Here is a 12,663-nt window from a genome sequence, read left to right on the forward strand (position 1 = left end):
ATTATTTGGTATATGAACATTTTAAATGCAGAACTATCAGAATTAGACTGAATAGATTGTTGCCGGTTTAACAGCATCACTTCTTGCACTCCAGTGAGTGTCAGACAAGCTGTGGAGAGAGCAGCCGGTAGTTTCTTTGTATATGGCCCATCGTTCTGGACTGGCACTTACAAATTTGTAAAGACAATTGATGAAGCCAAAAAAAGCTGACACTTCCTCACTTGATCCTGCAGCGTGTACCCCAGCGAGATTTAACACATGAACATTTTGATTGAATGAACTCCACACTAAGTTACCTGAGAATAGTTGCTCATAAAAAAAGAAATGTCTTTTCATTTTATTGCAAGTCTTAATAGTCTAATGCTGCTTACTGTAGCCTAGCAATTAAAATAGTTTTTAACCCTAAATCCTTTATTCATGGATTGTATTGCTCACCTCCTTCTCGTAGGATTTGGGTTGAGGGCTGGGGTCCTATTCCTGAGGCTGAATCTGTGTATGTTGAGGGCACCTCATTAGTTTTGAAACCAGTTATTAGCACCAGTATCATGTGGGCTAGCCTAATATTTTACCTCACGTATTAGCCCAGTAGGCTAGTTTATTGCACAAGTTTAGCTAGTTCTGTGCAGACCTTCTACATTACATTCATCTGCTCTTCCATGGCAATAAACGTCTCATCTCATCTCATCTCATCTCATCATCTCTAGCCGCTTTATCCTGTTCTACAGGGTCACAGGCAAGCTGGAGCCTATCCCAGCTGACTACGGGTGAAAGGCGGGGTACACCCTGGACAAGTCGCCAAGTCATCACAGGGCTGACACAGACACAGAGAACCATTCACACTCACATTCACACCTACGGTCAATTTAGAGTCACCAGTTAACCCAACCTACATGTCTTTGGACTGTGGGGGAAACCGGAGCACCCGGAGGAAACCCATGCAGACACAGGGAGAACATGCAAACTCCGCACAGAAAGGCCCTCGCCGGCCACGGGGCTCGAACCTGGACCTTCTTGCTGTGAGGCGACAGCGCTAACCACTACACCACCGTGCCGCCGGCAATAAATGTGAAGTATTTAAATAAAATGACACTGCACTGCTTATTGAAAAGTGTTGTCTTGATATTCCAACTCGGTTAAAATGAAATCTGCTAGTCTGTCATTAGCTAGCATGCTGTAATGGCATCGAGTGTCAGTGAATAATAGGCTAGCTTTCTCTGGGAAAAACTGAGTCACCAATTGTCGACCCTTTTTTTCCCTTTCAGCTTTCTGCTGCTTCTCCTTCCGTTTTTGATATCCAGACTTCATAATTTATCTCACCACCAGCACTCCTGCTCCTGCTTAGCAACTTCTAGAATGTTCACCTCTGTTGCGCACAGAGAAAAACCGACAACTGATCTGATGGCGTATTCACACCTACGTTGTTTGGTTCGGACCAAACGACCAAACGAACCAAATTTCCCTTGGTCCGGACCTTTTGGGTTGGTCTGAATACAAACCACCGAACTCTGGTCCGGACCAAACAAGCGGACCGAGACCGAGCTGCAAGGTCAGACTCGGTCCGGACCAAAGGAACCCTGGTGCGGATCTTTTGGAGGTGTGAAAGCAGACCGGACCTAATCCGACAGTTTTGCTTTTTTGTACCTCGGGAGCTTCCGTCGTTTGTCGAGCATTATGGGAAACAGAGTCTTGACACTCCACTGCAAAGTGCAAACACTGTTTCGGTTGTCAAGGGAACCTTACAACAGTCGTTCAGTCATTCAGACCAGTGGTAGGCTAGACTACAGAGTACAAAAAATGAGTAGGGGGCAAACGTGGGCCAAGGAAGAAACGCGTACCCTTGTGGATATATGGGCAGATGTCCACATATCTGAGCTTTTGGAGAGAACACACAAAAATGCCGACGTGTTTGCTGTATTCAGTGAGAAAATGAAGGAGAAGGGGTTCACGCGCTCCCCAGAACAATGTCGGCTAAAAGTGAAGAAACTCCGTCAGACCTACATTAAAATCAGGGACATTCTTTCAAAAAGTGGAAGTACTAGCGACGCAAACAAGAAATTCATCTATTGCGTGAAGAGCCAGAACTGTCACAACATGATGTGCGCTCATCAGCGCTATCCTCCGTAGCCGCCTTGCCCTTTGTCGTCGTCGTTGATAAATTACTTGTACAACAGCATAGTAATTGCACAATTGTGAAAACAGTAAAAACTGGAAAAAACATATAGCTTTGATGACATTAAAAAGAATAACAGCACGGAAAGCCTCCATGACTACTTTTGAACTTAACGCTTTGTGCGCGTGTCATCTCTGACCAATAGCTGAACGACCTCAGGGCGCGTGGCTTTGTTGACAGATTTTGGTCCGCTTACTAAAATGTACAGTGTGAAAGCGAACTGCACCAAAATGAAAAAATAAAAAAAACATTTGGTTCGGACCAAAGCAAGTGAACTATCGAACTATCCTGGTCTGAATACACCCTGAGCTGCGCTAATAGCGGCGCTGTGCGCACACGGAGCTACACAGTTCACTGTCCCCGCCCACAATCAGACTGTACCATTACTAAAAAGGGAGGAGAGGTGAAATGACAATATCATAAATAATTCAAGGAAAATGTGATAGCAAATCATAACCATGTATAATTTGCATATTTTAACAGATGAAATGAAATATTTTATTTCAAAAACTTACACAAGGCAATGCAATTAAAATAATATTAATATCCCTCACAGGGCCCGCTGTCAGTGCCAGGCCCTTAGAATCGTCCTAACTTTCCCCCCCAGCGGCGCCCCTGTGTGCAGTATGTAAACCAGTGGCGGCTGGTAGTCTTTCAAACAGGGGAGGCTGGTCGGTTACGATATTTCCAGATTTTAAAAGAAAAAAGAAAAAACACATCAATTTTGCCCATACTCTTGCCTCTGATCTGGCTGATTGTTGGCAGGGTCACAAACTGTGAAATAACAGGTTCTTTCGGCCCATTAGCCTACTGTCCGATATACATGATGGTGGTGTTGGGGGAGGAGTATATTTTAACATTTTATATTTTAAAATTGTGGCATGTTGTTTAAAAATTGATCATTATTGAAAGCAGCTCTTTGTCAGGAACCTCAGCAGTAACAGCAGAGTGTTCTGGAATAGGCACAAGCACTGACCTTGGGGAGCCAAACATAGAGCTGGGTGCCACACATTTCATTCAATGACACTTTCCCTATATTTTACTTATTTTGACTGAGAAATGTTTTATTGACAATTTTGATAACCCTTCACTTTTAATCCAGGTCTGTAGTGTGAAATGTTCTCGGCTGTGTTTTTGTTTAAAAATGTTTTCCAAATTGTAGCTGTGTTTAATTCATATCCAGAAAAATATATATTCTAATATAATATACTCAGCATAAACATTTTAAATAGATTCTATATTTTTGGTCCATCCATGACATATTACTAAAGTAGCCTATTTACTGTTGTTGATGTGGGTCACTTGCTGTTAGCCAATTCACTTTCTCGTACCAGGAGAGCTGAAAGGAACGAGTATTATTCCCTACCTTTTTCACCAAGTCAGTTTGAGGCGTTGGTCTACCCTGCTCTTTAATTTTAATTTTTTCCTCGAAAGGAAGACTGGCAAATGGCTTCGCCAAAATTAAATCAGCAATGCTTGGCATCCGTGCGCAGCTTTCTTGCTAGCTGACTAGCCCCCTCAAGTTCAAGTTCAGTCACTCAAATAAATGAAATTTCTGGAACTAAGATAGCAAACTTGACAACACTATATTTACACTTTATTTACAATGAAAATATATACAAACTAAAAAAGCTGGTAGAAACCATATGTAATGAATGAAATCGAAATGTAAGCTGATCTCTTACAATACACCACAGCACTTGCGAATCCGCATGGGACTGAACTGAAATTCACTGCTGCCTGTCTATATTTGAAACGAGCTGTCAATCAAAGAAAATATCCGGCCGCTTTCACCAATCACCAGTCTCCTCGCGGAAACTGCCATGTCCCTCCCACTGTGAGGCTCGGAGTCTGTAGGCGGGCATTTTCGTAGTATTTGTCCAATAACCGTCTTGCATTTTGAGATTGAAAAGCGCATAGCTCCCAAATGCCATTGAAGTGCACTGAGGCTGGGAGTCTGTGAGACTCCGTGGGCGGGCGTTCTCGCAGTATTTGTCTAATAATCGTCTTGCATTTTGATATTGAAAGCGCATAGCTCCCAAATGCCATTGAAGTGCACTGAGGCTGGGCTGCATCGCGTTGTCACGAGGGGGAAAAACTCATGCACACATTAGGCGAACTGGGGAAAGTTATAACGGAATGATTTCGCACTGTAGTTGGGTTGAGCACATATATTTCTATGATTCTGGATCTGAAATAGCAATGTTATAAGGTCAGCTATAACATAAGCCTAGTGCAATTCATCCTACACGATGTTCGTCATTTTTAGAGGAGGCTGAGCCTCCCTCGTTGTCTTAGAGCAATCGCCCGTGATGTAAACATGTATGTAAATACCAGACTGCAATTGATGCTGAATGTTTCTTTCCAAGCATTTGTGTAATATTGTCTCTTTGCAGCCATGCAAGTAGCGATTATTGGAGCCGGGGTCATTGGCCTTTCCACAGCCCAGAGCATTTATGAGCATTACCATGACAAAGTCAGTCCCTTGAATATAGATGTCTACGCAGACATCTTTACTCCTCTGACCACCAGTGATGGAGCAGCTGGACTGTGGCAGCCGTACCTCTATGACAAGGGCAACATACAGGAAACGTAAGGGCAGAGATGAGCAGATTTGGGTCAAAGTCTAGTCACAGGAGGTCAAGCACACTGCTACTGCAAATTTGACAGTGATGGATAGATAGGTACTGTAATTAGATATCTAGCTACAGTGGTGCTTGAAAGTTTGTGAACCCTTTAGAATTTTCTATATTTCTGCATAAATATGACCTAAAACAACATCAGATTTTCACACAAGTCCTAAAAGTAGATAAAGAGAACCCAGTTACACAAATGAGACAAAAATATTATACTTGGTCATTTATTTATTGAGGAAAATGATCCAATATTACATATCTGTGAGTGGCAAAAGTATGTGAACCTTTGCTTTCAATATCTGGTGTGACCCCCTTGTGCAGCAATAACTGCAACTAAACATTTCTGGTAAATATTGATCAGGCCGGCGGCACGGTGGTGTAGTGATTAGCGCTGTCGCCTCACAGCAAGAAGGCCCGGGTTCAAGCCCCGTGGCTGACGAGGGCCTTTCTGTGCGGAATTTGCATGTTCTCCCCATGTCCGCATGGGTTTCCTCTGGGTGCTCCGGTTTCCTCCACAATCCAAAGACATGCAGGTTAGGTTAACTGGTGACTCTAAATTGACCGTGAATGGTTGTCTGTGTCTATGTGTTGGCCCTGTGATGACCTGGCGACTTGTCCAGGGTGTACCCCGCCTTTCGCCCGTAGTCAGCTGGGATAGGCTCCAGCTTGCCTGCGACCCTGTAGAACAGGATAAAGTGGCTAGAGATAATGAAATGAGATTGATCAGTCCTGCACACTGGCTTGGAGGAATTTTAGCCCATTCATCCGTACAGAACAGCTTCAACTCTGGGATGTTGGTGAGTTTCCCTACATGAACTGCTCGCTTCAGGTCCTTTCACAACATTTCGATTGGATTAAGGTCAGGACTTGGCCATTCCAAAACATTAACTTTATTCTTCTTTAACCATCCTTTGATAGAACAACTTGTGTGCTTAGGGTCGTTGTCTTGCTGCATGACCCACCTTCTCTTGAGATTCAGTTCATGGACAGATATCCTGACATTTTCCTTTAGAATTCACTGGTATAATTCAGAATTCATTGTTCCATCAATGATGGCAAGCCGTCCTGGCCCAGATGCAGCAAAACAGGCCCAAACCATGATACTACCACCATCATGTTTCACAGATGGGATAAGGTTCTTATGCTGGAATGCAGTGTTTTCCTTTCTCCAAACATAACGCTTCTCATTTAAACCAAAAAGTTCTATTTTGGTCTCATCTGTCCACAAAACATTTTTTCAATAGCCTTCTGTTTTGTCCACGTGATCTTTAGCAAACTGCAGATGAGCAGCAATGTTCTTTTTGGAGAGCAGTGGCTTTCTCCTTGCAACCCTGCCATGCACACCATTGTTGTTCAGTGTTCTCCTGATGGTGGACTCATGAACATTAACATTAGCCAATGTGAGAGAGGCCTTCAGTTGCTTAGAAGTTACCCTGGGGTCCTTTGTGATCTCGCCGACTATTACATGCCTTGCTCTTGGAGTGATCTTGGTCGATCACTCCCTGAGGAGGGTAACAATGGTCTTGAATTTCCTCCATTTGTACACAATCTGTCTGACTGTGGATTGGTGGAGTCCAAACTCTTTAGAGATGGTTTTGTAACCTTTTCCAGCCTGATGAGCATCAACAACGCTGTTTCTGAGGTCCTCAGAAATCTCCTTTGTTCGTGCCATGATACACAAACATGTGTTGTGAAGATCAGAGTTTGATAGATCCCTGTTCTTTAAATAAAACAGGGTGCCCACTCTCACCTGATTGTCATCCCATTGATCGAAAACACCTGACTCTAATATCACCTTCAAATTAACTGCTAATCCTAGAGGTTCACATACTTTTGCCACTCACAGATATGTAATATTGGATCATTTTCCTCAATAAATAAATGACCAAGTATAATATTTTTGTCTCATTTGTTTAAGTGGGTTCTCTTTATCTACTTTTAGGACTTGTGTGAAAATCTGATGATGTTTTAGGTCATATTTATGCAGAAATATAGAAAATTCTAAAGAATTCACAAACTTTCAAGCACCACTATAGCTAGATATCTAATTACAGTACCTATCTATCCATCACTGTCAAATTTCCATAAAATTTTGGTGCATACCTATTTTAAAAAACACATCTCTACACTGATTCAGTGTTATTTACTATGATATTGGGTCATACATGGATGATACTGAATATACCTTGAAAGTTGTTTATGCTATTACCCCACAATGTGAAGTAAATTCCAAACTAAATTTGATGTGCAGATGATAAAATGCCCACAAAGAAACCAGTTTTTGGGTCTCAGGAATAAAACATGTTCTTGCAGCCAGAAGACATCCATGTAATTAGAGAAAAGCAATGGTGTTTATTGTACTTATGTGAAATGAAGAATGAATCAAATCTTCCTTCATTATTTTTATGAAGTCCACACTTTATAAGATACTGATTCTTTGTCTATGTACGAGTGATTGAGTGATGCAGTAGCTTCATGTCAGTCGCTTTCATTCCTTTTCCAGAAAATGGAACAAAGAAACATTTGATTACCTTCTGAGTTTCCTCAGCTCTCCTGAATCTGTTAAAATGGGAATATTCCTGCAGTCTGGTTACAACCTGTGCACCCAACATGCCCAGGTAAAATTACTTTCTTTCTTTTTTTTTTTGGATGTTTGTTTGTGAGATATACAGTAGATCATTTTGAAGAAAGACAATCAGCCTCAGCACAAGGAAGACAATTCAAACTGAAACTTTTTTCTTTTTTCCCGATTGATATACAGTGTAGTTCATATTCTTCTTTTTAGCAGACTTACTTTAAAATTAAACAGTTACTATAATGCTAGCTGGAGAATGGCAGCTTTAAAAGCAGGGTGGGTAATTTATTTTAGAAGCATTTTATGTGATATTTCTTGAAATTCACTTTACACCCCAACAGCAATGAATAAATCAAATACTCTGACAATAAAAAGAAAAAAAAACAACAACCATCATCTGTAAAATGCTGTAAAAGCCTGTCAAATAATTTCATTCGGTCCGACTGAAATGACTGGATGGCTGACCTGCTTGTCTACCTGTACGCACTGCCCATGCACTCATTGCACGTGACCGGAGTCTTCCCCAAGGCTGGGCAGACATATTGCAGACATATTGCTAGAGTTAGTGAGCTAGTCAAAAGAAAGACATTATTGTTAGTGCTGTGAGTCCTAACAATAGCCCATACCTGTCAACCCATTTGGGAGTACAGCCTTATAAGCCCTCAAAAAACCCTTATTGAAGACAAAAAATCCTTACAAACTAAAAATGAAACAACTATGTGTTGTTTTTGAGGCATAATATATTGAAAAACAAGCAAGGAAAAACTTGCTTAAATTATGATATTAAAAAAATTATATCATAATTTGCTATATGAAGTTCATGATTATGTCCATCCCATAATTCACGTTATGAAGTTCAATCTACTATTAAATAGGTCAACCCATTCAGGAAGAAACCTCCTGCTGTACCTCCTTCTTTTTGCCATGGTTCCCATTGCTTCTGTCTGTGTGTTGAATACTCTTACAAACCTACTCTACTGGAAAAACAGAATGGCTCCAGGTGCTTTTGTTCAACTTATGATGGCGCGAAATGTTATTCAGTTTCATGCGGATGCTTGACTTTCGAGTATGATATCGAAGTTTGAGCTTTCAAGCGCCTAGCGAACCTGGTTGCGGGACGATAATAGCCGAGATGTTCCGATGAGACAGTCTGCCTGCATAACACGATAGTTTCCAGTTTGATAGTCTATTGCTTGTTTCGCGCGTAATGCACACTGTGACAACACAGAAGAAGTACTTGCAGAATGCAAATGTTTTGGCAAAAAACTAGGAATCTGTAAGACTATTAGAATATGCCCATAAATCTGACAGAAATTGAAAAATCTGTAAGATTTACAGCTATTCCTTATGGGTTGACAGGTATGATAGCCATGTTCATTGCTTCCATTCATTTTGATACTGTTAGGTGCCTTCTTACATATGAAGGTTGTTGGAGGTGACGTGGTTGGATATGACAATGATGCACTACGCTCCTACCCAAAGTGCGCTCTCTCTCTCTCTCTCTCTCTCTCTCTCTCTCTCTCTCTCTCATATGGACTCGTCCTCCAGCAATAGTCAGGCAATATGCTTTCATGTGTTTGGAGGAGTGGCTTTGGATGGAGTGCTGAAGTAAGGGGTGAGATTTTTTGCTTGGATACTTTCAAAATCTAGCTTACTCTTGCCAGTTTCTCCAAAATTACCTACCCTGCCTTTAATATAAAGGTATTTATATCCTGTACATTGGGTGACCCATGTAGCACTCATTGGTACCCCTCTGTCAGGGAACCGAAATTGGCTGGACAAATTAAAATTAAAATTTAAGTTTACTGCCACATTAACATCCACTGTAATTGAGAAGCTTATCCAGCAGCCATATGTACACTACCAATCAAAGGTTTGGACACTGCAACTTGTAGAAGGCTTTTCTTTATTTTTTCAATTTTCTCTATATTAGAATAATAATGAAAGCATTCACATGTAAAGAAATAAAATATAAATGGGAATATTGTCAAAGGAAAATAATCAACAGGATGATCTGATCTTAATTTTCCTCCAAACAGCATGCTTCTAAAGTGTTTTATGCCTTTTATACCACAGCAGTATGCCAGTAATTACAATTTTTTTATTTATTAATAAATGACATCATACTTTTTATCTATTCATAGTTACATTTATGGTCACTGACATTCCTGTTACGTTGTAGTAGCTACAAATGGTCATTACCTTCACAGTCTAATTTTTTTTTTACTTGAAGTTAACATCAACACAGTTTGTGCTATTTGTGAGTAAATATCAGAAAAGTCAAATTGAAAACTGTTATAATCCAAATCACACAAAATTCCACTTTCGTTCATTGAGCCATGCATTGAGGGTGTACTGAGGAAGAAAATGTTTCTATGATTCAGTGATTTGGCTTCAAGATGGAACTGTGACAGAAATCCAGATGGAGATTGAGATCTCTGATTAGCAAGTCAGAGGTGACAGTGGAAAAGAAAAAAAAAACTCCCTGAGACAACATGAGGAAGAAATCTTGAGATGAACCAAACTTAAAGGGAACTCATCCTCTTCTGGGTGACACCAGATAGTGGGATTACAAACCATTACAGTAAAGACAAACCGCAAAAATTGTGTTGAAAGGATATATATTTTTAGCATATTGTAGATAAGGATAAGTACAGTGGTATGCAAAAGTTTGGGCACCCCTGGTCAAAATTGCAGTTACTGTGAACAGTTAAGCAAGTTGAAGATGAAATGATCTCCAAAAGGCATTAAGTTAAAGATGACTCATTCCCTTTATATTTTAAGCAAAAACAATTTTTATTTTCATCTTTTACATTTTTAAAATGACAAAAAATGAAAAGGGCCCGAAGCAAAAGTTTGGGCACCCTGCATGGTTAGTACCTAGTAACACCCTCTTTGGCAAGTATCACAACTTGTAAACACTTTTTGTAGCCAGCTAATAATCTTTCAGTTCTTACCTGGGGGATTTTCACACATTCGTCCTTGCAAAAGGCTTCCAGTTCTACAAGTTTTTTGGGCTGTCTTGCATGCACTGCTCTTTTGAGATCTATCCACAGATTTTCAATGATGTTTAGGTCAGGGGACTGTGAGGGCCATGGCAAAACCTTCAGCTTGTGCCTCTTGAGGTATTCCATTGTAGATTTTGAGGTGTATTTTGGATCATCGTCTTATTGTAGGACCCATCCTCTTTTTAACTTCAACTTTTTTACAGATGGTGTGATGATTGCTTCCAGAATTTGCTGGTATTTATTCGAATCCATGCTTCCCTCGACCAATGAAATGTGCCCTGTGCCACTGGTTGCAACACAACCCCAAAGCATGATCGATCCACACCCATGCTTCAGAGTTGGAGAGGCGTTCTTTTCCTGGAATTTGGCACCCTTTTTTCTCCAAACATACCTTTGCACATGGTGGCCAAAAAGTTCTATTTTGATTTCATCAGTCCACAGGACTTGTTTCCAAAATGCATCAGGCTTATTTAGATGTTCATTTGCAAACTTCAGACACTGAATTTTGTGGCTAGGACGCAGGAACGGTTTTCTTCTGATGACTCTTCCATGAAGGTCATATTTGTTCAGGTGTCACTGCATAGTAGAACAGTGCACCACCACTCCAGGGTCTGCTAAATCTTTCTGAAGGTCTTTTGCAGTCAAACTGGGGTTTTTATTTGTCTTTCTAGCAATCCCATGAGCAGTTCTTTCAGAAAGTTTTCTTCATCTTCCAGACCTCACCTTGATCTCCACTGTTTCTGTTAATTATCATTTCTTAATAACATTACAATCTGAGGAAACAGCTACCTGAAAACACTTTGCTATGTTCTTGTAGCCTTCTCCTGCTTTGAGAGCATCAATTATTTTATTATTCAGAATGCGAGGGAGTTGCTTAGAGGAGCCCATGGCTGTTGATTTTAGGGACAAGTTTGAGGAGTCAGAGAATTTATACAGCTTTGAAATCTGCATCATCTGACCTTTCCTAATGAAGAATTTGAACAAGCCACAGCTCAATAAGCCAATTAAGGGCTGGAACCTTGGTAAAAGTTACCTGAGAACTCAAGTGTATTGGGGTGCCCAAACTTTCACATGGTGTTCCTTTTCTTTTTTCACTCTCCAATTGTACAAAGCAAAAATAATACACAAATCTTGCAGAAAATGCTGTAAAGAAATGTCGTCTTTACCTTTATGCCTTTTGGTGATTAGTTCATCTTCTGCTCACTTAACTATTCACAGTAACAGATATTTTCAGTAAGGGTGCCCAAACTTTTGCATGCCACTGTATATCTCAGAAGTGAGTTCTAATCTGTGGAAGATGACTAATGTTCTCCTCTTCTGCAGGAGCCATCATTTAAAGATATCGTGTTGGGTTTTCGGGAACTCACCCAGCGTGAGCTCGATATGTTTCCTGGATACAGGTAGGCACCCGTCGGCATCAACTGTACTGAACTAACATCAGCATTATTGTAAGACAAAATGATAACAGGATAAACACTGTAACGTAATACTGGAAACTTTACTCTGGATAATCATTTTAATCATATCTTCATTTTGCTCTGTTTTTATTCTCAGTCAGTTGTGATGCATCTTTAACCCTTATGTGTTTATTAATGGGTGTTATAGTGAAACACCTGTCAAATATATAGAGGATATTACATGATTGCATGAAGATATGAAGTTTATCTTCGAGTGGCTCATTTTCACAAGTGAGCAAGACGAACGAGTGAAAATATTTTCAGCATGAGAAGATAAACTTCATATCTTCATGCCACCATGTAATGTTGTTTATATTATATGGACACATCCACAAAAAAAATATGCAAGTTAGTCAAAACAATTTTAATTTTGAACCGGTTCACTATTTTGACAACACGTGTTGAGTCACCGGGAAAACACTAGGAGTGACGTCATTGGAGTGAAATATCAGGAATCATCATACATACAGGACACTTTGTCAATGGAATAAAAAAATGTATTCTATTCCCTTCCAGTGGGTTTCATTCATTTGGTTTGGTAGCATGCAATATTGTTAGCATATCACTAATCCTATGTGTATTATGTCACTCTACCCAATGGAGAATTAGCATTGAATATGGTTTATGATACTGCATGGTTGTCAAGACAACATGACGTCACACGTCGGAGCTGATGCAAATATCCAATGAGAAATTTTTCTGCTGTGCATGCGCAGAAGCATTTCTTTGTTCACCAGGAAAGAGGAAGATAGCGTCGCTGTCAGTTCAAAACCTGCTATGTGACGATTTAGGTCAAATTGGGCTCTCTATGCTGATT

The 12,663-nt window shown here is 40.3% G+C and overlaps 1 protein-coding gene across 1 annotated transcript in view; it reads left to right on the forward strand.

The window, feature by feature from the left end:
* Positions 1–4,562: 4,562 nt before the first annotated feature.
* Positions 4,563–12,663, forward strand: part of LOC132872661 (D-amino-acid oxidase-like) — a 41,115-nt gene continuing 33,014 nt past the window's right edge. Inside the window, exons 1-3 of the mRNA XM_060907618.1 lie at positions 4,563–4,762; positions 7,310–7,424; positions 11,713–11,789. Of these exons, the coding sequence (XP_060763601.1) occupies positions 4,569–4,762; positions 7,310–7,424; positions 11,713–11,789 (386 nt within the window). The 5' untranslated portion in view covers positions 4,563–4,568. The remainder of the gene's footprint in view (positions 4,763–7,309; positions 7,425–11,712; positions 11,790–12,663) is intronic.

This window comes from Neoarius graeffei, chromosome 24, assembly GCF_027579695.1.
Source record: "Neoarius graeffei isolate fNeoGra1 chromosome 24, fNeoGra1.pri, whole genome shotgun sequence".
Classification (NCBI taxonomy): domain Eukaryota; kingdom Metazoa; phylum Chordata; class Actinopteri; order Siluriformes; family Ariidae; genus Neoarius; species Neoarius graeffei.